Consider the following 25,991-nt stretch of genomic DNA (forward strand, 5'->3'; position numbering starts at 1 on the left):
TTTTGTTTCGGTTTAAATTGCTATTGAACAAATAACCCATACATAAATATATAAATGTTATGCGAAAAAATCAATTATAAGTATACATGGGAATGAAATCAAATCTGCTTATATGTGACTTTGTATTTAACTAGTCGGAGACAAGTCAGAGAAGTGCTTTCTACCATGTCTCTTAATGTTTGTCAATTAGGTCATACCACAATGTCTTGTTTTCATTATCCATGTCCATGTGGCATTTATAATAGCTGAATAAATCATAAATAAATCCAATTTTATGGGCATGGATATGGCTATAAGTAACTTAGAAGTATCGAAAGTCCAAACCAGATCTCATTATGATATATTGTTTAAGATTTTTGTGAAACAATTGTATTTTAGTAATCAACTACTTAACCTCATTGATGCATCTCGCTACCATGCAGATTATGGTACTAACACAAATGACTACACTAAATTTACTTGTCAACTAAAGCAATTCCTAAAGATAGTAAAGAGAGAACTATATACAAAATGTTTCCAGACAAAGACATGCAGTGTACTGATTTGAGTTACTTTTTAAGACTTCCTTTAGTTGTTGACTAGGACATATTTTTAGCTAAAAGATATTTCTTTCAATACTAAAAATATTTTGCCCATATTTTTAGTATTTAACGTAAACATGAAATCTTACACTACTTTGTATCGTGTAGTTCCACTGAAGAGTATACTCATTTTTCTTCACATTTAATTTTTTTTTTGTAGATTAGTATTATTTCTCACCGACCTTTGTAGATTTACAAACAGCTGTTCTTTAAAACTAAAGAAAACATAAATGTTTTGGCCACCCAAATTTCCAAATTTTATCTATCTCAAGTTTCAACAATATTTCAATGTAGACGTAACTGTCAACCACTTTGAAATGTAAGTAACAGGTGTCAGTGAGAATATTGTGTCGCAAATGTCAAATAAATGAATACGTAATAGTTAAAGATTCATTTGATCGGGGCTTACTAGTTTAGTAGGACCCTTACAATAAATTAGATAAAATCATTTATGTGACCGCTAAAAATTATACGTGGGAGAGGATTTTTTTTGTATAAAGATGGGCAAAAGTAGGGTATGCATTGTTCATATAGTGTTCCCTTTAGACTAAGAAACATACACACAAGTCACAAGGCCATGTTCTTTGTTAGGTGTTATATTATCCGAGGATGTGAAAATACGAGATGTCGGGATTTATAATTCCCCTAATGAATCCAAAACTTTATGTATAGTTTACTGTTCGGAGTTTATTGAATGTCGTATTTATCTAATTTTCTGAACCAATTCTTAACGAATCCAAACGTATACCTTATAACCAATACGGTCCACATGTCGTTTAGGTTACTACATTATTAGAACGTAACTTACACAAAGAAAATCGAAAACAAAAAAGAAACTTGCATGATTACGAAGTTGGCAGTGAATTCTTGTGGTTAGCGTAATAGCGTGATCCACCATGCCCCCTACTTTGAGCATGATGGATCACATTAAACCGACGCTGAAAGAAATTTAACGGCTAAGCCGACGTCGAAGGAAATTATGGACCATGCGTCAAAATTTGTTTGGGAGCATAATCACAAAAAGAAAAGGAGAATCGTAAGAATTCTGACCGAAAAATATTTTAAGGGGGTCACTCCATGAAATTCAAAGATTTTGAATTCTTTCTCCAAGAACAAACCGGGAAAAACTCGAATCTATCTACCAATTAAACCAAAACACTATCGACAATTGCAATATATGCCCATATTTGGGATTTTATTTTACATATCAGCAACCAAAAATAGGGGTTCTGCACAAAATGCAACTTAGTTTTTTGTTAATGGACACCCATTCCCCAAATCCTCTTTTTTGGAAGACTTTTTATGGACCCATTGCCCAAATGTTCTCGGATGCAAACAGATCTTTACCATAACTTAGAAGGCTTTCCTACTAATATCCAACATATCCTTTTTGCTTACGAGATATATGGAGTGGGCCACTTGTTTGGGCTCAAAATATATATAGAGTAAAACCAATAAGGCTATGTGTGAGATGATTGAAGAAATAGCTTACTAGTGGCCCACTCCATATATGGGGTTTTAAGCTTTGTAGTTAGTACAACATAAACAAATTGTACAAAATCATGTATGCAGTATGAAAAGATAATAAAACGTTCGTCATATCTCTTAGAAGCTCTCTTTCAAGATATCTCGGAACATATAAAGCTTGAACATATTCTCTATAAATATGTTAGGGCCTATCTACAACCTAACTTTGTTTATCACTTGCCATTTACCCGGAAGCAATGTCAACAATTTCTACCTCATAAGTTTTCGGAGAGTATCCAGAGTCTGTTAGTATTTGTTTGTTGTTCTATTGTTTCAAACTGGTGGTGTAGACGTGTAGTGAGTGATAATAAACACAAGAAGTTTGTTATCAAAATTCAGGAACCATATATTTTTCTATTTGTTTTTCAAAGGCAAAGAATTGTATTCAAAGGCCAAGAATTGAATTGAAACTCGAAACGTCCACATCGAAATGGTTTGGATAAACTGCTAAATGTTTTAAATGACTGTTTCCCTCTTGAAGAGTCTTTTCTTTGCTAGCCGTAGAAAATAATCCATCTGATTCGGGGCCAAGGACGACACCCCCGGACTCCTAAATTCATTTTTTTTTTTTAAATTTTTTTTTTTTTTGGAAGTTAAGAATGAAAAACATATCCCCACGTCAAAGCTCATCTATATTCTGAAACTATTAGAGATATCATACGTGTTAAATTAAGAGCGATTTTAAAGAAAACATTAGTTCTGAATGAAGACGTGTGTTCAATGGATGAAATGCGATTCAGTTCAAAATAATAACAATATATATATATATATATATTTATTTATTTATAGATATTCATATATATATATAAGAAAATATATAGATATGGTCATATGGATATGGTTGTGGACTTGTGATGCGACAAAAAAAAATTGAACAAAGTGGATCTGGTTAGGTGGCCAGCATCTTTTACGGAAGGGAAAAGTTGGATATATTACAATATTTTTGGTGGACCATGAGCAACCCCACCACAAAGTGCATGTGAAGTGACCACTTTTCTGCGAGCTGATCCAACTAATCAATAATGGTAACAAATACAAAAAATAAACGCTCTAATTTTATTTCAGTCAAATGTTTTTAATAATTTTCCATGTCCGAAAACTTTAAAATCTTTTATTATTACTAAGTTAAGAAAATTGCAAATGTAAGAATTATTTGTTTCTAAATAGATAATATTAATACCAAATTGATATTCCAAAACATATTATTTTCTTGTTTGATTTGATTGATAATCTATTAACTGATAAACAACAATGATAGAAATATGTTCTCTAATTCTTCTTCTCTAGCATTCAAAAATTCACATCCAACAAAACCATAAATTTTGTAATTTTAGATACAATTTTACACTAAAAATTAATAATTGTAAAGCTTGTAATTATATTCCCAAACTTTATTCTATAAATTAAAACTTAGCATTCATATTGTTGAATATGACTTTTGAATTTTGTTAGTGGGACCCTTTTATACAATAAGTGGCGGCTACAACGAAAAATCAAAGTAGGGACCAAAATGATACAAATCGTAATAACGGGGTCAAAATAACATAATCCAAACTTTTAAATAGCATAAATACAACAACTCTCAAGACCTGTACAAGCTATTTCACCTACTTCATCACTCATCACCAGCTTCGCATCTTCTTCTCCGGCTTGATCTTCTCTCGTTTCTAGATCTCCGACGATCGGAATATCAAATCCGATCGATTAATTCTGTCAATCACACAAAAACCGAAAACCAAAAAAAAACCATGGCGTTTGAGAAGATCAAGGTGGCAAATCCCATCGTCGAGATGGATGGTGAGATCTTACTTCTCCTTCTCCTCTCTCGATCTCTTTCGCTATCTATAATCAGATATTTTCGTTGATTGGATACGAAATGATTTACTTTCGCTTGCCTAGATTGTAACGAAGTTTCGTTGTTTGTTCTGATCTGATCTCTGGAATCTACGCATGTGTAAACTCGTTGATTGATTTGGTTTTGGTGTATGATTACGTTACAGATCGATAAAATCGATAAAACCTTTAAGCTCTGTTCATGAGATTGATTGATTTATGAAAAATCTGGACTCGATTTCAAGTGTGGATTTGATTTACAGCTTTGATTCGGCGAAATAGTTTCGATATTTAAGCTTCATTGGTTTGTGTAATGTAGGTGATGAAATGACCAGGGTTATTTGGAAGTCTATCAAGGATAAGGTATTAAGCTTACTTTTTTTGATGAATGAGTGTGGTTCGTGTTTTCGGCGTATTTTGAATTTTTTCTGGTGAAACGTTTTCAGCTTATTACTCCTTTTGTGGAGTTGGATATCAAGTACTTCGACCTTGGTCTTCCTCACCGTGATGCTACGGATGACAAAGTTACTATTGAAAGTGCTGAAGCTACTAAGAAGTATGTGTGTTTGAGCTTGAAACATACTAGAATGATGTTGCATCTCTGTGTGGAATATTCTGTTAATCTTTAAAGTTTATGATTTTGTTTTGTTTTAGGTACAATGTGGCGATCAAGTGTGCCACCATCACTCCAGGTATGTCAACAGATGTTTTGCAGTTGAACATTTTTTTTACCAGTGTTTTTATTTTACTTAGTGTTGATCTTTGCTCTCTGCAGATGAAGGCCGTGTCACGGAATTTGGCTTGAAGCAGATGTGGAGAAGTCCAAATGGGACCATCAGGAATATCCTGAATGGTAAGTTATAGACAATTGTATGTTTAAAGCTTATCCAGTGTCATTCTCTGTTGACTTATATACTGTGTTTGTTTCTCACAGGAACTGTATTTAGAGAGCCAATTATCTGCAAAAATGTTCCCAAGCTTGTCCCAGGTAATTATTGACAATGGCCTAGTTGCATTAACAATTTTATTTTCAAAGGGTTCTGAGAATATGTCTTGTTTTCTCTAGGCTGGACAAAGCCCATCTGCATTGGAAGGCATGCTTTTGGTGATCAGTACCGTGCCACTGATGCTGTAATCAAGGGACCAGGAAAACTGACTATGACCTTTGGTATACTTACTGCCTTTCATCGGTCATCTCGTTTAGAGTTGGCATTGCATAATTTTTGAAATCTCTTTTTCGTTTCTTTTTCCGTATGTCATTATGTATTAATTATAATCTTTAATGTCTTTGATTTTCAGAGGGAAAAGATGGGAAAACTGAAACCGAAGTCTTTACATTTACTGGTGAAGGTGGTGTTGCTATGGCAATGTACAACACTGATGAGGTATAGTTATGCTTACCCTTTCTTCCAACTACAGTACAAATTACTCGTCTTTTTGGAGATTGTCCTCTAAGATGTTCTCTTATAATACAGTCCATCCGTGCTTTTGCTGATGCATCGATGAACACTGCTTATGAGAAAAAGTGGCCACTTTACCTTAGCACAAAGAATACCATTCTTAAGAAATACGATGGCAGGTATGCGACATTTAGTTTTGGTTTTCATATCATATAGGCTTTTCGCTCATATGGTGGAGGAGATAGTTTTGCTGTTGGTTACATTTTTGTTTTCCTATAAAGATTCAAAGACATCTTCCAAGAAGTCTATGAAGCCAGCTGGAAGTCGAAGTATGATGCTGCTGGAATCTGGTGAGCTGTCTCTTTGTTTTTTCATTTTTGGAATAGCATGGTCCCTTATATTACCTTTTACTGATAAGAACCTAAATAATTAAATTGGTTAGGTATGAACACCGTCTCATTGATGATATGGTGGCCTACGCTCTTAAGAGTGAGGGAGGCTATGTTTGGGCATGCAAAAACTATGATGGTGATGTCCAAAGTGATTTCTTGGCACAAGGTTAGTGTAATCGTAAATGAATATGTCCTTCAGCGCTTATGTCTATCTTACATATTACTTGTTAACTAATTGTTTCTTATAATGTGTTTTAGGATTCGGGTCACTTGGATTGATGACATCTGTTCTGGTATAATTCTCACAAGTTCTTAGCTATATTGTCACATAATCTCTTTGTTAGGCTGTTACATGATTCTAAGTTTCCGCTTTTACAATTGTTGTGTATTTTCATTAGGTCTGCCCAGATGGAAAGACGATTGAAGCTGAAGCGGCCCATGGAACTGTCACCCGTCACTTCAGGGTTCATCAGAAAGGTGGTGAGACCAGCACAAACAGCATAGCCTCTATTTTTGCTTGGACTCGTGGACTTGCACACAGGTAACAAAAAGAAAACATGCTTAATAATGTTTCATTAGAAGGAAGAGGATTGTCTAAGCTAATGTCTTTGAAACAGGGCTAAGTTAGATGACAACGCAAAACTCTTGGATTTCACTGAGAAGCTGGAAGCCGCTTGTGTTGGGACAGTGGAGTCAGGGAAAATGACCAAAGATCTTGCACTCATCATTCACGGCTCAAAGTAATCAATTCAACACTTTCTATTTACGTCCTTGTTCTCATCAAGATCACTTAATTTACTGTCGGATTTTTTCAGGCTTTCGAGGGACACGTACCTGAACACAGAGGAGTTCATCGATGCAGTCGCTGCTGAGCTCAAAGAAAGACTCAATGCTTAAGAAACTGAAGAAATTGGGTAAAATTCGAACGTCTCAGTTCCTAAGTGTCTTATCTGGTTGGTGGGGTTGGTTGGGATCGGGAGGAATAAACTTTTGTGGAGAGGAGTGTTGAGAACGATTTGTTTCCTCTCTTATAATATTTCCAAAATATTGCGACATTTTTCCATTTTTATTCAGATCTCGAATTTTATGTTTGATTGATTGGTTATCACATCTTCTTTTTTTTGGTTGATCGATTTATGAAATTGGTATTAGGGTCTTTTAGGTTATAAATACACAGTACGGTTTAACTAGAATACACATACCACCAAGCCATTGGTTGACTTCAGTTTTTATTAGACCAACAAACAATCCATCAAATGTTTGTTTATTCTCTTGGGTATAATGTACTTTAGAAGTCTCTGACGCTTTACTTTCTTATACTCTTAGTCTCAAAAGATCGTCTTGTTTTGTCTCACCACCTTTTTGATACCTTGAAGTGAAGGGTGACAGTTCCATGGGGCCGTTTCAGCTTGATATGGATTGTGAACAATAATGAGCAGTCCAATATTTACTTGATTTGGTGTAATGCCAATCTAACGTATTCCTCTTAAATACCATGCTAACATAAATACTTTGAATAATTGGGAAATTTGTAGGATCCATTAGAGCATTAATCATCTCGAAATGTCATGTCTTAGTCGGATACTAATTGGTTGACCTCAACTAGGGATGAAAAAGTATCCCTTACATTTTGCTGGTCTCACCTTTTCATTAGGTAGCTATGGATCGTTCCAAACCAATATCGAGTAGAGGGCTAGAAATGGTGGATTATAGCAGTTTGTTTGTTTTCTTATTCTATTGTTTGATCTTCTGTTTTTACTAATGATTTTTTAGATCAAAAGGTAAACACAATATCATTTTATATCGTTTATGTAATGATACAAATAATTATCATCACTTATGTTAACAAAATTTATATGATTGCATTGATAATAGAGAATAAATTAACACTTCTATCAATTATAACAAATTATGCTTAGACTCAAGAAATGTTAAGAGAAATAAGTAATTTCAAAAGAAATTGAAATGGATTAGAAGTTTTTATTTTATTTTCACTAATCTGAATCTTGTGATGCTTTTTAACGAAAGTGGCACCAACACTTAATATGTCAATTCTGGAATATTTATTTATGCAAACAACCAACACATAAACAATGAAATCTAAAGCTCCAAAATAATATTTAATTGGTTATGTGTGGCATGTTTGCATAAATAAATATTCCAGAATTGACATTTGAAATGGTAGTACGACTTCCTTTGAAGAGCATCGCAAGATAGATAAGTGAGAAAATAATGGAAACTTCTGATCGATTCCGATTTTTTTCAAGATTAATTCATGTACATGGTTTTGGTCAACTCATGTAAAAGCTTCAAAATTGGTAATATTTTAAATTACAAAAACTTATATTGTACTTTCTGAAATTTCCAATATCTAGATTTTAACCAACAAATCGGCTTCACAGGTATTCAAGATCTCAAAAAATATAGAAAATGGGTTAACTAGGTAAAATAATAAAATAAGTTACTTAAAATATACTTTAAATTACTTTCATTTATTTTAGTTTGTTTACTATATTTACCAAACATTAAGATATTTATGTGTGTGTGTTTTTTTTTGAACAAAGATATTTATGGTTATTCTAGAAAATAGCACACATTTGTTTTCTAAGATACCACAAAGTATCTACGATATAGATTTACTACCCTTAAATTAAAGTACCAAACAATCCCACAAACTTGATGTTGTCTTTTACATGTAAGAAATGTTGATTGTTAGATTTCAACATAAATCATCCGAGAAACCAAAGGTTGATCTACCCATGCACATTATGGTTTTACGACAACTTCCATCAATTGGTACTTTTCTTAAAACTCCACTACGAGTCTAATATCTATGACAATTCTAGCAGAAGTAGCGAGGTTGAGTCTTATTGTAGGTGTTATAATAACAAAACTTAGTGTTATCAGAATCACATCTTGACATCAAAAAGTTTTTTTTTATTACAACTAGTACAGTGAGACTCAACCGCACTACTTCTACAAGAACTGTCGTAGATATTGGACTCATGGTGGAGCTTTAAGGGACATACCAATTGGTGGAAGTTGTCATAAGACCAAATGAGCAAGGGTAGATCAACATTCAGTTTCTCATATGGTTTCTGTTGAGATCCGACATGGTATTTATCAACCCGTCTTACATGTTCAAGACAACATTGAGTTTATTTGTAGGGTTGTTGGGTATAGGGCTCATTATGTTGGAACTCAATTTTAAGATATGTTTGCGCAGACACATTATCAGAATACTGTTTTTAAGCAAGATCTTTTATCGGAATTCTGAGATTGCTGAACTTTTTATCGCGAACACTATAATTTAATGTACTCATTAGTCAAAATTTGAGTTCGTTTGGATGTGGACTACTTGTCCAAAGTTTCTTGCATGAAAGACACGAATAGGCAAGGTGGATTTAGTTCTACATTAGAAGCTTGAGAAAAATCTAACTACTGTATATATAATCATAAAAAATCTAGAAAAACTTTGGGACTACTAAATAGTTAGAAGATCAAACCCATGTCGAGCCAAGTTGGTAATAACCGGATGGGCATGGGTTTCAATTTGATCTTGAGTGGATGAGCCTTCAGGCAAACATCCAATCTTTTGCATTATTTTTTGTTATGGAATTGATCAATATATAAATATCAATTTGGTCAAAAAGTAAACAATTCTCTAATCAGTTGAAAAATTGATTTGGTCTATGTCATAAGTTCTCTTTGTCCATTATTGCCTAAAGTTAATTGCTTAAGTGATGGGGTTTTAATCAACTAAGAAAAAAAATGACGTGATAAGAATCTCTTCTCGTCACAACAACAAAAAGAAAAGCGTAAAAGTATTTACCTTATTTAGACAACTCTGAAATCTGAAACTCTTCTGCAATTTGTCTGTTACACTTCTAAATCCCTAAAATCCAAATATTGTGGTGAATAAATAAAATCAAATCACACTAACAAATAAATGGCCATGAATGTTTTGTTGATTTTGGTGGGTTTTTGGATTTTGGATTTTGGTTTTTGATTTTATGAGTTTTTGATTTTGGTGGAGATTCTAGATTTTGCAAAATCTTAAATGGTAACTTTTCTAGTTTTTGATTTTTATATAATTATTATTTAGAAACTTTTTAAAATTATTTATTTTAAACTTTATTTTTATTTTTCAAAAACAAAAAAAGAGTTTACCATAGAATTTGTTGAAAATCCCCAAAAAGTGGATTTTGGATTTTAAGAACAAATGACTAGAAAATCTATAAAACTCTGGATTCCCTATAATTTAGGGAATTGTTTTTTTATAAAATCATAAATGGGTGAAAAAGTGGATTTTGCAAAATCAACAGCCAAAATCAACTTTTAAAACCAGTACCATTCAAGGCCAAAATTTGTTTTAGATTCATGCATGCAATATTACAATAGAAAGTTTTAAGAAAACTACAAATTATAGGTATGTATTATGATTTAAAATCTCATAGAGAGATAAATCAAAAAACTAAAACATGTTAAATCATGCTTTTAAATTTCAAAACCTACCGAAATCATATTATAAAAAAAGAAAGCATAAGTTACAAAGGTATTTAAACTTTAATCAAGCATCAATAAAATAGCAAATTAAAGTGAGAAGTACTTACCTTAGAGTCATAAGCTCAAAATCTGAAAGTTACATGTGATCCTTTGGCTCTTCTTACAAATCCCTAAATCCAAGTATAGCATGTGGTGAATAAAAATATGCATCTAGAAAATAAATCATATATATGTACCTTTATGATTGTATTATATATGAACATATATAACTATCATATATATATATATTAATATATGTACGTTTTTCCTCTCAATTAATGGTGGATTCGATAAAAAGAAGAAACGAGAAGGAGAAAATATCGCTTTACTCATGGATCTTAGTTAGTTGGGTTTTGAAAAATATTGCATCTAACGTGTTGAGATTATATACAAAATGAAATGAGATTAGTCAACAAATAACATAACTCTCTTTTTGGAAGTAAATACAGAAAATAATTCTCAAGTAAATCCAATTTAACAAAATTGGAACAAAATAATTTGGGAAACATTTTTAAAAGCAAATTCAGAATATTTTTACTAAGAAACAATAAAAGATTTTTTAGCTTAAACCAAAATGTACTAAACAATAAATAATAATATATAGTTTTAACAAAACTAAATTTGATATATATCAACTTCAACTTTCTTGTAAGAAAACAGATTACATGAATTCGGTAGTCAAGAAAAATGTGAAAAATTCCATTTAATAAAAAGGTTCAGAAATAATTTAATCTAAAGGAAAAAAATATTTTCGATAAAAGTAATAAAATACAAAATAATTACTAAACCCAGTAGAAAGAGAAAATTTTATCAAATTTAGATTTTAACTTTCATTTGTTTTTTAAATACTAAGATTTATACACAGAAAAAAGAGTAATTTATAGGAAATACAATTTCATAAATATAGAAACGTAATCTTACATAGATTCAATTCAATCAAAATGAATTCTTGTCCAATTTAAATCTTTTGCAAAAAGAAAAAGATTTCATTAGTTAGTCAACAAAATAAAAAAAAGTCTATATGGAAAAGAATCTTTGAATAAAATAAAATAAAATTTAAAGTTCTGCAATTTCATAAATGTCAAAAATAAATTTTAATATTGATATTTATTACCTTCTGAAAAAACCTTCCAATGCAACTAGAGTTATTCTGTTCTGTCTTCAATTTTCAGTTTAAACCAAAAATACCGTTGTGGTCAAGTCGGTTCTTTGTTTTTCTTTGATTAAAGTTCGTTGTACCGAGAGAGTCATTGGTTTCACCTCAAATTTACATATATCCGTTATTCCGTTTCGATACAAAAAATATATCAAAGACACTTTTGAACCAATTCCTACATCATAATCATATTTTCATACGCTGCATGTAATTCGCTTTACACTATTTGTGATACCGCCAACGAGTTGCCCATAGAAACCGTATATGGTATGTTTTAGCTTCTTCATTCCTTGAAAGAGTTCCATCAATTCTGAACCAAACAAAAAAAGAGTTTGAAGTTTACACACAAGACTTTTGAGTATAATTTTATCATTTGGATAGTAGTTTCTTACCTAGAATAAGACGTAACCGAAGGTAACTCATTAACATTACAGATCTGGAGATTACCGACTTCTCAACAAAATCTGGAAACAGCAGAACCAAAATCTATAGCTTCATTCTTGATAAAATTGTATAGATATTTTGAAACTTCTCAAACAAAGTTACCTGGTTCAGAAGTTGGTTTGTAGCCAAGCCCGTATACCGCATATTTCGCATAAGCGAGTAGTCTCACCCGTTGTGGAGCACCTAACTTTAGAGTGATTGACCGTATGAGTCCACTGAGATCGATCAAAAACAAGGAGGTCATAAATAATATTCTTTCCAGAATCAATTACTAAATAACCGAGGATCGAGGATTGTACTCTGTTCGCAGAACGGTTAGAAAGTCAGGTGGAAGAGACCCCATGAAAGTTGTTACGTCTTCCAATCTCAGAAGTTTGAGCTCCTGTTTCAGTTTTTGCCTCTCTTGTATAGACATTCCTTTTCCCAGTCCTGATTTGCTATTACCAAGAAGATGCAGGAACAAGAATAAGTCCTTTTGAATTTAAAAATGTAAATGAAACCCAAACTGTGCATTGTTGTCTCTACGGTCTTATTTTCATACTTTATTTCAGGATTAACAATGTCTAGTCTAAACAATGCTGGAGAGACATATACCTTTCACTAGTTCTTCCGGTGAAAATGACGGGGAAGAATTTGGCATATTTTCCAACCCCAAACTGTTTCCCTAATTCTTGTATCTTGTTCGAGTCTAGAAGAATCAAAGCTTCCCACAACCGACAAAAGTCCCGCCTAAATGCTTCATCCAATGTTTTACAGTTCCCATGGTCTAGCAGAACTTTTCATCCAAAAGTAATTTCAAGAAGAATAAAAGTTCTATGATTAGAATCTGGAAACAGTGAGAGGTCATGATAGAATTACGAACACAAAGTACCTAGAGAGAAGCCATTCTGGCCTTCAGGAGAAACTAGTATATTTCCAGGATGCGGATCGCCATGTATGAACCCGTGAACAAATATCATTTCAGCAAACACTTCAACCAATACTTTAGCAACCTATTGTAATTTGGGAAAAACTTTCATGCGTCAGCAAAGAAATCAAAGCGTATATTTGACGTTTCGAAGGCTAAGCCTAAATTTCACAGGTCAAATGCTCGTTACAGACCAAAGGTGTATTTCATAACTTATGCACAAGGAGTGGTTACCAACCTTTTCTGGACTTACATTAGTCCTTTTGAGGGATTCCACATCGTCAACCTGAAACCTAGGGAAATTTGAGTTAGATGAACATACAAGAATTATAGTATGCACGAGAAGCTACATGAGGATCTCTAAGAATATATAATATATAACGTTAAGATATAAGAGTAAACCACAAATGAAACTCAAAGAGGTCTCTGGTTTGGAAAATTTATCCCAGATTCAAATCTATAGCTAAGGGAAAATCTAGATATATTGCGTTTTGAATTATCACAGATAATGAATATCAAGTATTTATTGCATAAAACTTCATAAGGTACTAATTTGTTTTCACTAGACAAGTTAATATCTGAATTGATCAAGTGCTTTCTAGGCGTTATAACCAAATTCCAACATTCTTTTTCCAACACTGTAACTTTATGAAGAAACTTATGATTTTTCCATTTTTCAGAGTTTTAGCTATAAAGCTTTGAATACCAATCTCCTTTCTAAATGTTTCTAAGCAATTAAATTGTTTGAGATTGCTTCAGACTTCATTCTTCACTTATTTCTTTTAACTGAATAACGAATAATTCAGATCTAGGAGAACAGATAAACTGTATAATTAATTAACTGTGTTGAACATCATTACCTTGAAACCCTTGCAAAACTGCATTGTCAGCACTTGAGTGGTTGTGAACTCCTGAATATTAATGTGGGCGACAATATTAAGAAAAACAAAATGCCGATCCAACATGTACTAGTAAAATCAAAATCAAAGACTCTCAAGTCATACCGAAAACACTGTAGGAATTGTAATCATTTTGTTATGTTTGAAGTTTTTGGCAATTCTCTCTGAATTTTTTGCCTCCTGTAGAAAATCTGTGGACAAGAAAATTAAAGAAGAAATGAAATCATCAGATTCACTATACATAACTCTAGAGAAAGAATGTAATGAATATACTACAACATGTATTGTGTACATATAGGGTTCACTGGTCTTGACGTTTTCAGCATTTTAAAGAATAAAACATAAACACATGCATACAATGCAGTGCTTGGTTCTGAAGTTTTAGGTTACTGACCAAGTTCCTGGGAAATTGACTTTACGAATTCATAAACTAGCCAATCAAATCTGTATTCTGGAAATATCTGCGAAGTGGAAGAGAAAAAAGAACTCTAAGAAACAATAGACGGCTGCATATAATATGCAGCCTATAACTATATGAATCAGAGATGCACAAACAGTTCATGTAATTGCATCATTGATCTCAACTAACACTCCACAGCAACACAGGCTTAGGTCACAATCACCGGCAAAACTAATGAAATTAGAAAGAAGTAAAACAATGAAGTCCTCATAATCTAACAATGCATTTCGCAAGGCAGCATAAACTACTGCAGCACACTGGAAATATTATCCGCACCAGCAGTTCCCTGCCAGTACTTTTAATAAAAGACGAAACTCCAAATTTAAAGCCTCAAATATTTAATCAAAAAATCATATTTCCATCAAATTCCTAGATCAGTTAGATATATGATGTCACACGTCTGTTTCTTCGTTTCATATTTTATGAACAGCTTGTAAGAAAACATATTTTGTTTCAATCTAACTTCATGTTCTGGTACAGATATAAAGCAACAAGAAAATGCAGGCACCTTTGCGACTGATTTTGAAAGGAATGACATTATCATTGTATCTAACATCATGTTCTGCTTCAATCCAGGGTATTGCACCTATTTTAACACCAAAAATGAAAACTTGGTGATTCTTGAAGTTGTTGCAGAAAGAACATAGGAAATTAAAACAGTTATTGTTATGAGGAGTTAACCTTTACTGCTACTTCCTGGTGGTTCTTCAATACAGCATGATGTACTTGAGCAATAGATGCTGCCGCAATTGGTTCCTCATCAAAAGATAAATATCTGACATTTTAACTAATAGCAATGTCAAAACCTCTTCCAAAAACAGACGTCAAAAAACAAATCTGACATTTAACTCTAAAAGACTTACATCTCTGTGAGATTTTGACCCAAGTTACTTGTCAGAACTTGCTTTATTTCTTGAAAGTTACAAGGAACTGCCTACAAGATAAACAAATTAGGAATAGAACAAACAATCCGAAAATGTTTACAGACTCAACTATAACAGTATTCTTACCTTGTCCTGCAACGAGGAAAGAGCCAACGAGTACTCTTTCGGAACGAGCTTCAACGTAGCCACAAACTGACCAGCTTTCACATAGAAACCTTTATTACTTTCACACAGTTTAAGAATTCGTTTAGCAGACCGTGAATGAACCTACACAATCAAAACGACCAAATGTTACCATATCACATAGTACTAGTGAAGTATACTGCAAACTTTAAACAAGCAATCGTATCACTACTCTAATAACTTGCCTTCACCAATGACGAATAAGCCGATTAGAATGTAATTCAAACTACAAGAAAATCGGCCTAATGCCATTGATAACTACAATTCCATGAAACCAAAACTTAAACACGAATGTAAGATATGTAATTGTACACCTCTGTTAATCTCTGAAGATACTCATCGGAATCTGCTGGTAATCTACGCAAAGTATACTTGTAATCAGCGACAGTGAGAGTGATCTACAAGTAGAGAATAAGAGATTCAATGAATGAATTGGAATGAGGAAATGGTGAAATCAATAGAGAGATAAGGAAGATACGAACGGAGTAGATAGCGCGAGAAGAACGGACGACGCCTTCTACAGCCGTCGCTATTTTATTGGAAGGTGAGTCTCGGAAGATGGACACGGCGGTGGCGCTGCCAGTGACGGCGGTTAGAGCTAGGCCGGCGGTGACTGTGAAAGCAAAGATCGGAGACTTGGATCTCCCGAGAATTTTGAATTTGCGGAGAATCTCCATTTTTGTGGATTCTTTGGGTTTCGTATTATTTTTTTCGTAGTAACGAAGAAGAGGACGGAGAAGCTACACATTTTCTAACTTACTTGCAAGTCGGGTCGGATCGGATTGATGGACAATCTAATGGGCCAGGATCCGGTTAGACTAATCGATGTGATTTTAATGGGCTAAGTAAGCTGGGCTTGGCAAATAGCCAAATATAAAAGGTTAATTTAGTCAAAAAAATCTCTCAATTTAAAATTAACTGACGTAAATCCCCCTTCAGTATCAATACTGTAAAAATTGGATAGACACAGTAAAACGCAGTGTTTTACAGAATCTCTTTTAATCGATTTGACATCACACAAACTTCAGAGAATCTCATTTTGATAAATTAAAGTTTTTTTTCCACTTTGTGAATTTTAAAGCCTAGGTAAATTAGTGCATATATGTAATTTAAGTGTACATACTGTATCTCTCTGCAACGAATACAACCTTCTTTTTTACCCACTACCACCTGTTTTCGCTAGGCTTGCTGGACTCAAATAATGTATTTTTATACGGCAAAATTATTCATTAAATTTCAACTTTACGTTATATACAACATTTTTTACAAAAAATTACTAACATATATGGAACCTCAAACCTCTTAATGTAGAAATATTAATAAATTTTTATTTAACCATTGGACTAAGGAGCTTCCACAATCTACTCTAATCTAATAAAGTGTATATCTCATGGGTATCAATTTTTTTTTTCAATAGGTAAGAAATCAAATCGTTCTACATATCTTTACGATCTTGTGATATTTTACGAGCGAATATCGTCGACATAATATAAAACTCACAAAAAATAAAATAATAATGATACTCCATATAAAGGAAAAAGACAGCAAATATGTAGGGTCAATATAAACGCAGCCTCGTCGTCTCTTCATATATTCGTCTCTTTGTGTTCTTCTTCCTCCTCAGATTCTCTTTCACTAAACAGAAACAAAGATGGTTTTGACAAAAACCGCAACGAATGATGAATCTGTCTGCACCATGTTCGGATCTCGCTATGTTCGCACTACACTTCCCAAGTAAGTAAATTAACCAAATGACTATTGAAAACATTTTGAATACTTTGCTTCTTAATGTTGATGTATTTTATTTAATTGATTGAAAAAAGGTATGAGATTGGTGAGAATTCGATACCGAAAGACGCTGCGTATCAGATCATAAAAGATGAGCTGATGCTTGATGGTAACCCAAGGCTTAACCTAGCTTCTTTTGTGACTACATGGATGGAACCAGAGTGTGACAAACTCATCATGGACTCTATCAATAAGAACTACGTTGATATGGATGAGTACCCTGTCACAACTGAGCTCCAGGTCTCTCCATCTCTCGATCTTTATATTTCCTAAGTACTATATCCATAGTATAATTAACTAATGGTCAATGGTGCTAGATCTAATTTGGTTTGAAATGGTTACTATTGCTTAATGGTTTCATTAGAATATAGGAGTCATTCTAATGTATAACGAAAAGGTATAGAATTTGCATTCAAAGTTAGCGAGGGATTTGGAAGTTGAAAAATGATGTTTGATAAACTCATATAATCATATTCATTGTTTAGTATTAGTCCCACATTTATTTCTCCAAAAGAATATAAAAGGAGACAAATTATAATTATATTTAGTACTATAGTTTTTTTTTTGAGAAAATATGACCCATACGTTTCTAGCTATTATTGGCCGACATATCCATGCTTTCAGTAACAAGTGGACTTGCTCGTTTTGTAAGTTGTTCTCTTGATCATAAATAATTGGTATTGACTAATGTTAAAATTTTCATCAATACTAGTGGCCCACTTGATTTGAACTTTGAATACCAAATTCGGTTATCGTTAAACCAGTCGGTATATTCATCCGGTTTTATATTTATCAAAAATGAATCAATCAAGTAGTATGATTAAAGTAGAAAACATCTAAATCTTTGAGAATCAAAGTATGTGAGGAAAAGATGGTAAAGCAGAATAATTGATTAGCCGAAGGACAAAAACTACACTTCTGTCGGCAACCTCTCTTTTATTCCCCACATCACCAGTTCACCACAAACAAATTTTGGTTTTGATTGGTCCACTCAACTTTTTCTCACTATGTGGTACCATTTGATTGAGTTTATCTATATATTTAAGTTGAAAAGTGAACTATGGACACCGTGAATGCGTGGTAAACGTTGTATGAAATTAATGTTTGACAAAAGAAAACCATGCATTAAAATAAAGGGTATGTTGGCAAAATAGTCACTTTTCAGAACTTAATTGTAAATATAGGGAGTTTACTATTCATAATTGGAGAATTAGGTACATTACACTATTACTCTAATAGAAATCTGTGTAATAGAAAAAAAGTGGGACATAGAAAGAGAAATGGAAATTACCATAGGGGCCTTTGATTTTTTTTTCACTCTACTCTCTTCTTTCTACACGCACCCTCTTTTTTTTTTTTATAATATACATATATATTTTTTCTTTATTTTTTATAACCTCTCAAATCTAATAATTGAAATGCTTATCAATATGAATTTATTTTTTAAATTGATTCAGATACATAAAAATCTATATATTTTTCTCTATAATTTGATATGCATTTTGCTAATAATTTTAAATATATTACATAGACATTTTTATCAATAGTCAATTAATTATATGTACACACTTTTATTTGTACAGCATAATAAATATTCATATTTATAACAAATTTATACAATTCAATTTATTATTTAACAACATATCTCAATTTTTTTATATAATACATATATTTGTATATTTTTTACTATTTGATTCGTACACTTAGTTTTGTACAACATTTTTAGTGTACAAATAAATAAATGTACACAGCGTACACTTACATCTGTACACTAAAAGTGTTGTACAAATTTAAGTGTACGAATCAAACTATGAAAAGTCACTACTTTGCAAATCGTGAATACCCGATACATGTTTGTACGTGTTTATTGTTAGACGATTTTATTTTGTACGTTGCATTAGTTAGACATAAAATACAATATGTATGTCTGAAAATATTTATTTGCTTGACGGTTTTAATTTGTAATTTTCACCTAAGCTACATGGAATCGTAAGCGGATATTCGGAAGCATTTGGAAGCGGAGAAACGAGTTTTTCTAAAAAAATTAGGATGCATGTATATATTGGAAGTATGTGTATAAATTATATAAATATCTAATTCATAATATTCATAATATATAAAAATTTGAAAAGATATTCAGAATAATAGGTGATATAAATGTCTAATCGAATATAGTTGTATGAAAGTTCATGTGGCGTAGTGGTAAATACTCGCAAATGCATTCTCTCCACCCAGGTTCGATCCTATGGAGTTTATTTTTTTACGTTTTAATTAAATTACAGGGGTATAATCGTAAATTTAAACACAACTTCTTCTTCCCAAACAAAACCCTAGTAGTCGCCGTTCCTCTGTAAAGTTTTTTTCCTTCTTCTTCTTTTTTGAATTTTTAAGTTTTGTTCATCGTTTTCTCATTCAACTTAACCAAAATGTGAAAGATCTATCAATAATCTACAGATTTCTACCTTAAAACTGAAGTTTTGGACAACTTTTTTCCTCACCGATTTGTTTTCTGTTTTGTCAAAAACACCGACCAATAAAAATGTCTTTACATCACCAGCATTTCTAATACCGAATTCTAAAATTCCATATAAGAAAATTCCAAAAAAATTCCAACTCTATGCTACATAGATAACAAAAACTTCAAAATTCAACAGATCTGATTCCGGCAAGATACACCAGAACTAATGTGAAAGTCTCTAACTTTCATGGCCGATTATTTTTCTTAGATTGACTGCAAAGTCAACAATCACATATTCACTGAATAATGACTTCCTGTAGATTAGTGGCATGAGTTGTAATTAATAAAGTTGATTTGGGGTATTATTGATTTTGTATTTGGTAGGGACAAAGAGCAGTGACTAAAAATCTAATTATGAATAGTATACTGCCTAGTTCTATAATTATGTTTCAAAAAGTGACTAATTCACAACTTAATCCTAAAATAAATTAGAATTATACATATATAGAGGATATAAACAGTTGTGACTTGTGATAAAACCTAGGAGAGCCCACCCACCATTAAAATCTCGTGGTCGATCGGTCTATTGTCACATACATTCTATCATGTGAAACTTCAACAATTTCACCATTAAGAAGTTGGTACTTGTTTGTTCATAAATGGTTATGTGATGGCATCACTGTGTGCCTTTGATACTTGATAGTGTGAATACGATAATAACTAGTAAAAAATATCATAGTACTTTATTGTGATTATTATCTTGTCATATTGGTTTTTTGCATAAAAATATATATAGCCCATTATCAATACTATAAATAAAAATTACCCTTTCGTTTGATAAAAAATCTAAAGATACTTTGATCAATTAGATCACTGAAATTCGTAGATTCACTAATTTCGTACCAATAGTCTTTTCTTTTGGTAAAAGCTACAGATAAGTTATGTGATAGTAAATGAGCATGGAATTTGATTTGTCATAACACTTATATCAATCTTTTAAAAAGAAGATTCATAATTTTGAATATTTAGGAACAGAACAAATGTGTAAACATTATAATTTTGAATTGTTTGGAAAAACAGAACCGATGTGTAAACATTATAGCTCGACTGTTCAATGCGCCACTCGAGGAATCTGAGACGGCGGTGGGAGTAGGGACAGTTGGTTCTTCAGAAGCCATCATGTTAGCCGGATTGGCCTTCAAAAGAAAATGGCAGAACAAACGCAAGGCTGAGGGTAAACCCTATGACAAACCCAACATTGTCACCGGAGCCAATGTTCAAGTAAGTATATATATATACAGCTTAATCTGACTAGTTAGACCGTTATAATAAATAGAAATTTTGGCTCTCAATTTCAGGTTTGCTGGGAGAAATTCGCTCGGTACTTCGAGGTGGAGCTAAAGGAAGTAAACCTAAGTGAAGGTTACTACGTGATGGATCCAGACAAAGCAGCAGAAATGGTAGACGAGAACACAATCTGTGTCGCAGCCATATTGGGATCCACACTCAACGGTGAGTTCGAAGACGTGAAACGTCTCAATGACTTGCTAGTCAAGAAAAACGAGGAGACTGGTTGGAACACACCGATCCACGTGGATGCAGCAAGTGGAGGGTTCATAGCTCCGTTTATCTATCCTGAATTAGAATGGGACTTTAGGCTTCCTTTGGTTAAGAGCATCAACGTGAGTGGTCACAAGTATGGACTAGTCTATGCTGGTATTGGTTGGGTCGTGTGGAGGGCAGCAGAGGATTTACCTGAAGAGCTTATCTTTCATATTAATTATCTTGGTGCTGATCAACCCACTTTCACTCTCAATTTCTCCAAGGGTATGTTTATAACTTTCATATTTTATCTAGGTCAAGTAATTATGATGTTATTTTACGTAGCATTGGTTATGAACGTTTTTGGTTGTTGTAGGATCGAGCCAAATTATTGCTCAATACTACCAGCTCATTCGTCTTGGATTCGAGGTGAGTCTATTTAAGCCGAAAATATGTTTTGTTACATTTTCAATTTATAATGTCAATTTTCTTTCGTTTGTTACGTTTATGACTCTGGTATTTGTTACATCGAATGTTTGATTTGATTAGGGGTACAAAAATGTGATGGAGAATTGCATAGAGAACATGGTGGTTCTCAAAGAAGGTATAGAGAAAACAGAGCGTTTCAACATAGTCTCAAAGGACCAAGGAGTGCCAGTCGTCGCCTTCTCTCTCAAGGACCATAGTTTCCACAACGAGTTCGAGATCTCTGAGATGCTACGTCGTTTTGGCTGGATCGTCCCAGCTTACACTATGCCTGCCGATGCACAGCACATCACGGTTCTGCGTGTTGTCATCAGGGAAGATTTCTCAAGAACACTCGCGGAGAGACTTGTTGCTGATATTTCGAAGGTGCTTCATGAGCTAGATACCTTGCCTTCCAAGATATCTAAGAAGATGGGAATAGAAGGGATCGCGGAAAATGTAAAGGAGAAGAAGATGGAGAAGGAGATTCTGATGGAAGTTATTGTTGGATGGAGGAAGTTTGTGAAGGAGAGGAAGAAGATGAATGGTGTGTGCTAAGCAAGTGTGTTGCCTTTGTGTGGAAATGAAGAGGTACTTGCGAGGACTTTGCGTTTATCAGTTTATGTGTTTGTATATCTATTTGATCCAGTTATTATGGATTATATACGCTTGAAACTCATTTTAAGCCATTGTTATTGAACGTTTATCAAATACTTTATTATGCCAAGCAAGTCAAACACATGCTTGTTGATTGAAATCAAGCTATAGAAATCTCTTCTTCACATACAGCAGTTTAGATTCACAATACAACAAGCGAAACGATAAAGTTTCTTAAAGAGCCTTGAGAATATCCTCTGCGCTGGAAACCGTGAACTCGCCACCAGATTCAACATTGGCTACAGTCACCTTAAGGTTATCAAGCAACAAAGCGAATCTCCTTGACCTAATACCAAGACCCTTGTCCTTAAGGTCAAGCTCAAGTCCAAGAAGATGCGTGTATTCTCCAGACCCATCTGCTACAAACTTCACATGCTTGTTCTCTGGATATGTTTTTCCCCATGCCTTCATCACAAATGGATCATTCACTGCAACAAAAGATGCAAACATTCATGGCCTAAGTATACAAAAACTCATAGAGGCCAAAACAGAGGAGAGATCAAAAACATATCAATTCATACTTACCACTAAAGCAAATGATCTCATCAATACCCTTTGACTTCAGCTCCTCTGCTTTCCCAATGAATCCAGGCACATGGCTCATACTAACCTCACAAAAACCAACACAAAATTCTCAAATCAAATCTAACAACAAAACCCACATCTTATAAAACTAATGCAAAGGATAAATCTAAAAACGTTTGAGACTTTGTAGTTTGTACCTGCATGTGGGAGTGAAAGCACCAGGAACACCAAAGAGAATGACTTTTTTACCGGCGGCGATAGAGTGAACGGAGACGGTCTGAAGCTGATCATTTTCATCGAAGAAAGAGATAGTTCCGTCTGGTACAACATCGCCGACAGTAATTGGAGCCATGAAGAGATCTCTGTGGTTTTGAAGACAGAGGAAAATAGAAGAGTTTTGTTTGACTTGAGTGCGAAAATGTATTTAGGCCTTAGGACAATTTATAGTGCTTTACGGAATGATGTAAATCATTAATAGATTTCTAATTTTAGTTTGACCATAAAAAATATAATAGAATTTCTAAAATTATGATTAAAACAAAAATTGGATGTAAAATCTAGAACCAATATCTAAAAATAAACTTTTTTTTCCAAAAATACAACATTTTGTTTAAGTAACCCTCACTAATAGACTCATCTGCAAGAACATGTACACATATTTTGGAAAACATTGTATGACGATAAAAATTGAGTCTGATTTCTTCGTGAGCAAGCAAGATTTTTTAAATCCAAAATTAATGCATCATATTCGTAACCTTATTGAGGGAAACAAATTAATAATTCAAATATGCTATTTTGATTAGGAAATATATGAAAATCGTTTCTCTAGAGAATACAATCGAATAGAGAGAGAATATGCCCTTGATTAGCTTTTAATTACATACCAAACAAAATGAATGGTTAAGACTAAATCTATCGTAAAAACATTGTTAAGACCTGATTAGTTATTATTTGATTTCGTGATTCGACCTATTTGATCCTAGCCCGCCCATATGATAAACACGCGGATCCTATACTTTTCTAATTTCAATAAGCACTCTAAATGCTAAAATTGAATTGCAATCTTATAACAATTTAGTATAATTTGCAATTTGTACTTCTCTTACTATTATTTTCAAATTCAACATGTTGAATTGAATACCGCACAAAACAAATAGAAGGTCATACGCTTACACAATCAAGATAAGCATTAGATACCGCACAAAACAAAAAAAGGGTCATACGCTTACACAATCAAGATAAGCGTCATCGGACATATATATCCGATGAGCAAGGCTAAAAGATAGAGCGGTAAAAAAAATAGAGACAAACTTACCAAAGTTTGATAATGTGTGAGAAGCCTATGTACATTATAAATGCAATATAGCAACTATACTTACCAGAAACTCAGGTAACCTAACTTTTTGGTATGTGTCTACCATAGTCAAGAACAACAATGGCAAAATTTGGCATAAATGTTCACGTCAATGAGTCACATCTTTCATTAATCAACGCACAGAAAAACAACAAAACCAAATACTTTGTTATGCCAAACAAGTCACAATGAAACCGCTTTATTACAACCTTGGTTAATGTCTGAGAACAAGCTATAGAATCCTCTACTACACATACAGCGGTTTACATAGACAACACAAGTGGTACATTTCTTAGAGAGCCTTGAGGATATCATCGGCGCTGGAAACTGTGAATTCGCCACCAGATTCGACATTGGCTACAGTCACTTTGAGATCATCAAGTAACAGAGCAAATCTCCTTGACCTAACACCAAGACCCTTGTCTTTAAGGTCAAGCTCAAGTCCGAGAAGGTGTGTGTATTCTCCAGACCCATCAGCTACAAACTTCACATGTTTGTTCTCTGGGTATGTTTTTCCCCATGCTTTCATCACAAACGGATCGTTCACTGCAACATATCAATCCAAGTGATAACGTCAATGCCATAAACCATTTGAATCAGTCTACCATCAAGCAAACTCAACCAAATACATTAACCAATACTCTGAATCTCTTCTACAATTTACTATTATGAATACCAACTACCATTAGCCTAGCTTTCACATGTTTGACTAGCAAGAGATCAGATTTCAGAAGTAGACACAAACACAAAGGTCAGAAATAGTACAGGTTATACCTAAGAACAGACCTGATATCAAACCATATACATATGATGAACAGTTCACTGCAACAATCGATCCAAATGACGGCGTAAATACTATAAAACCAAGCAGCATATATAAACGTCTGCCAAAACATTTGCACAAGAAGCAGACTCAGCCAAATACACTAACTGATCTAATTGTATACTCTACAATTTACAAATAGGGACACCAACTACCAAACGAATCTAATAATAGGTAAGAACATATCATATCATAGAGGTTTCAGAAGTATACTCAAACTCATTATAGAGATCAAAAGCATATCATTCATACTCACCGCTAAAGCAAATGATCTCATCAACACCCTTTGACTTCAGCTCCTCTGCTTTCTCAATGAACCCAGGAACATGCTTCATGCTAACCTCACAAAAAAACAAAAACACCATTCTCAAATCAAATCTAAAGATCCATCATCTTACCATCAAATCCCACATCTTATACAACTAATTAGAATGATAAATCTGAAGAAACAAAACCTAATCTGTATTGAGAACAAGAAAAAGAAAGATCAAAACTTTGAAAGCAAATTAAGTGAGAGATGATGAAAAAGGTTGAAACTTTGTACCTGCAAGTGGGAGTGAAAGCACCAGGAACACCAAAGAGAATGACTTTTTTACCGGCGGCGAGAGAGTGAACGGAGGCGGTCTGAAGTTGATCATTCTCATCGAAGAAGGAGATAGTTCCGTCTGGTACGACATCGCCGACAGCAATTGGAGCCATGAGGAGATCTCTGTGGAGTTGACGAAAGGAGACAAATGAAAGTGTTTGGACTTAATGCGAGACTCAGATTTTTAGGGCTTTCGGACAATTTATGAGCGTTTTCCGGAATGAGATTTGTTTATTTTCTGTTATGGTAAGAAGTTTCCAGAATGAGATAAAAGGATATTTCTAAGATAATGATCTATTAGATGTATATTGGCTTTCTAAAAATACAACAATTTGGTGTTAGGTGGTAGGTAAGGTCTGTGTTACATAATATTACAAATATATGATATTACATACAAATTATATAAAAATGTCTAGTAGAAAATGGAATTATTAATTTAAGCAAAATTTGGACAAAACATTTATTTAGTTTTATTAAAAAATATATAAAAGGCTTATAACTATGTGCTAAAATTTAGTTAGAAATTAACAAAAAGAATACATTAAAACAAAACTTATGCATTTTTAGATGGTCGTTTATCCA

The 25,991-nt window shown here is 33.3% G+C and overlaps 5 protein-coding genes, 3 long non-coding RNA genes, 2 other non-coding genes and 1 pseudogene across 16 annotated transcripts; 5 read left to right on the plus strand and 6 right to left on the minus strand.

Annotated features, from left to right (window-relative positions):
- The first annotated feature begins 3,654 nt into the window (after positions 1–3,654).
- cICDH (cytosolic NADP+-dependent isocitrate dehydrogenase) lies at positions 3,655–7,481 on the plus strand. Its single transcript, NM_105265.5, has 15 exons — positions 3,655–3,905; positions 4,261–4,304; positions 4,388–4,497; positions 4,596–4,633; positions 4,717–4,794; positions 4,876–4,929; positions 5,008–5,109; positions 5,241–5,326; positions 5,417–5,520; positions 5,623–5,691; positions 5,784–5,899; positions 5,992–6,026; positions 6,132–6,274; positions 6,351–6,473; positions 6,549–7,481. The coding sequence occupies exons 1-15, from the start codon at positions 3,857–3,859 to the stop codon at positions 6,628–6,630; spliced, it is 1,233 nt and encodes a 410-aa protein (NP_176768.1). The 5' UTR covers positions 3,655–3,856; the 3' UTR covers positions 6,631–7,481.
- A 939-nt stretch (positions 7,482–8,420) lies between these two features.
- On the plus strand, positions 8,421–8,870 carry AT1G65940 (annotated as a pseudogene). The gene has a single exon.
- Positions 8,509–8,783, minus strand: MIR5018. The gene has a single exon (NR_139497.1). It is a non-coding gene; the product is annotated as a microRNA ath-MIR5018 precursor (primary transcript).
- A 444-nt stretch (positions 8,871–9,314) lies between the features above and the next one.
- On the minus strand, positions 9,315–9,551 carry AT1G08787. Its single transcript, NR_139498.1, has one exon. It is a non-coding gene; the product is annotated as an other RNA (long non-coding RNA).
- Positions 9,552–11,450: 1,899 nt separating this feature from the next.
- On the minus strand, positions 11,451–15,913 carry AT1G65950 (Protein kinase superfamily protein). Of its 2 annotated transcripts, NM_105267.2 has the most exons (16): positions 15,694–15,913; positions 15,526–15,609; positions 15,155–15,295; positions 15,008–15,078; positions 14,826–14,919; positions 14,653–14,730; positions 14,079–14,145; positions 13,790–13,875; positions 13,646–13,696; positions 13,024–13,071; positions 12,750–12,870; positions 12,473–12,653; positions 12,178–12,315; positions 11,981–12,093; positions 11,827–11,898; positions 11,473–11,744 (listed from the first exon to the last, which is right to left on the minus strand). In NM_105267.2, the coding sequence occupies exons 1-16, from the start codon at positions 15,886–15,888 to the stop codon at positions 11,629–11,631; spliced, it is 1,656 nt and encodes a 551-aa protein (NP_176770.2). In that variant the 5' UTR covers positions 15,889–15,913; the 3' UTR covers positions 11,473–11,628. The 2 variants fall into 2 exon arrangements, with proteins under 2 accessions (NP_001322260.1, NP_176770.2); NM_001334227.1 differs by having other exon boundaries at positions 11,451–11,744; positions 11,981–12,315.
- A 662-nt stretch (positions 15,914–16,575) lies between these two features.
- Positions 16,576–22,499, plus strand: GAD2 (glutamate decarboxylase 2; the record flags this gene model as incomplete). Of its 4 annotated transcripts, none has more annotated exons than NM_001334228.1 (6): positions 16,576–16,945; positions 17,035–17,239; positions 18,977–20,738; positions 20,816–21,284; positions 21,376–21,428; positions 21,549–22,200. In NM_001334228.1, the coding sequence occupies exons 3-6, from the start codon at positions 20,637–20,639 to the stop codon at positions 22,020–22,022; spliced, it is 1,098 nt and encodes a 365-aa protein (NP_001319328.1). In that variant the 5' UTR covers positions 16,576–16,945; positions 17,035–17,239; positions 18,977–20,636. The 4 variants fall into 4 exon arrangements, with proteins under 4 accessions (NP_001319328.1, NP_001320515.1, NP_001117556.1 ...); NM_001124084.1 differs by having other exon boundaries at positions 16,772–16,945; positions 20,538–20,738; positions 21,549–22,499; NM_001334229.1 differs by having other exon boundaries at positions 17,035–20,738; positions 21,549–22,022.
- Positions 18,678–18,818, plus strand: MIR5014a. Its single transcript, NR_139499.1, has one exon. It is a non-coding gene; the product is annotated as a microRNA ath-MIR5014a precursor (primary transcript).
- AT1G08797 lies at positions 20,304–20,627 on the minus strand. Its single transcript, NR_139500.1, has one exon. It is a non-coding gene; the product is annotated as an other RNA (long non-coding RNA).
- TPX2 (thioredoxin-dependent peroxidase 2) lies at positions 22,141–23,091 on the minus strand. Its single transcript, NM_105269.4, has 3 exons — positions 22,844–23,091; positions 22,647–22,726; positions 22,141–22,549 (listed from the first exon to the last, which is right to left on the minus strand). The coding sequence occupies exons 1-3, from the start codon at positions 22,996–22,998 to the stop codon at positions 22,296–22,298; spliced, it is 489 nt and encodes a 162-aa protein (NP_176772.1). The 5' UTR covers positions 22,999–23,091; the 3' UTR covers positions 22,141–22,295.
- On the plus strand, positions 22,881–23,081 carry AT1G08803. Its single transcript, NR_139501.1, has one exon. It is a non-coding gene; the product is annotated as an other RNA (long non-coding RNA).
- A 930-nt stretch (positions 23,092–24,021) lies between the features above and the next one.
- On the minus strand, positions 24,022–25,749 carry TPX1 (thioredoxin-dependent peroxidase 1). Of its 2 annotated transcripts, NM_001334230.1 has the most exons (4): positions 25,368–25,705; positions 25,080–25,159; positions 24,471–24,884; positions 24,075–24,418 (listed from the first exon to the last, which is right to left on the minus strand). In NM_001334230.1, the coding sequence occupies exons 1-3, from the start codon at positions 25,520–25,522 to the stop codon at positions 24,856–24,858; spliced, it is 264 nt and encodes an 87-aa protein (NP_001319329.1). In that variant the 5' UTR covers positions 25,523–25,705; the 3' UTR covers positions 24,075–24,418; positions 24,471–24,855. The 2 variants fall into 2 exon arrangements, with proteins under 2 accessions (NP_176773.1, NP_001319329.1); NM_105270.3 differs by having other exon boundaries at positions 24,022–24,546; positions 25,368–25,749.
- Between the last annotated feature and the right edge of the window lie 242 nt (positions 25,750–25,991).

This window comes from Arabidopsis thaliana, assembly GCF_000001735.4.
Source record: "Arabidopsis thaliana chromosome 1 sequence".
Classification (NCBI taxonomy): domain Eukaryota; kingdom Viridiplantae; phylum Streptophyta; class Magnoliopsida; order Brassicales; family Brassicaceae; genus Arabidopsis; species Arabidopsis thaliana.

Excerpts from the sequence above, each read along its gene's own strand:
- TPX1 (NM_105270.3), bottom strand. The coding sequence starts at position 25,522 with ATGGCTCCAATTGCTGTCGGCGATGTCGTACCAGACGGAACTATCTCC. Across the intron at positions 25,160-25,367 it reads GCTTTCACTCCCACTTGCAG|CATGAAGCATGTTCCTGGGT; the intron begins GTACAAAGTTTC and ends TTGTGAGGTTAG. Across the intron at positions 24,547-25,079 it reads TGAGATCATTTGCTTTAGCG|TGAACGATCCGTTTGTGATG; the intron begins GTGAGTATGAAT and ends GATATGTTGCAG.
- TPX2 (NM_105269.4), bottom strand. The coding sequence starts at position 22,998 with ATGGCTCCAATTACTGTCGGCGATGTTGTACCAGACGGAACTATCTCT. Across the intron at positions 22,727-22,843 it reads GCTTTCACTCCCACATGCAG|TATGAGCCATGTGCCTGGAT; the intron begins GTACAAACTACA and ends TTGTGAGGTTAG. Across the intron at positions 22,550-22,646 it reads TGAGATCATTTGCTTTAGTG|TGAATGATCCATTTGTGATG; the intron begins GTAAGTATGAAT and ends CTTTTGTTGCAG.
- cICDH (NM_105265.5), top strand. The coding sequence starts at position 3,857 with ATGGCGTTTGAGAAGATCAAGGTGGCAAATCCCATCGTCGAGATGGAT. Across the intron at positions 4,634-4,716 it reads GTGTGCCACCATCACTCCAG|ATGAAGGCCGTGTCACGGAA; the intron begins GTATGTCAACAG and ends TGCTCTCTGCAG. Across the intron at positions 6,027-6,131 it reads GATTGATGACATCTGTTCTG|GTCTGCCCAGATGGAAAGAC; the intron begins GTATAATTCTCA and ends TATTTTCATTAG.
- AT1G65950 (NM_105267.2), bottom strand. The coding sequence starts at position 15,888 with ATGGAGATTCTCCGCAAATTCAAAATTCTCGGGAGATCCAAGTCTCCG. Across the intron at positions 12,316-12,472 it reads ACCGGAAGAACTAGTGAAAG|CAAATCAGGACTGGGAAAAG; the intron begins GTATATGTCTCT and ends TCTTGGTAATAG. Across the intron at positions 12,094-12,177 it reads CTAACCGTTCTGCGAACAGA|TGGACTCATACGGTCAATCA; the intron begins GTACAATCCTCG and ends GATCGATCTCAG.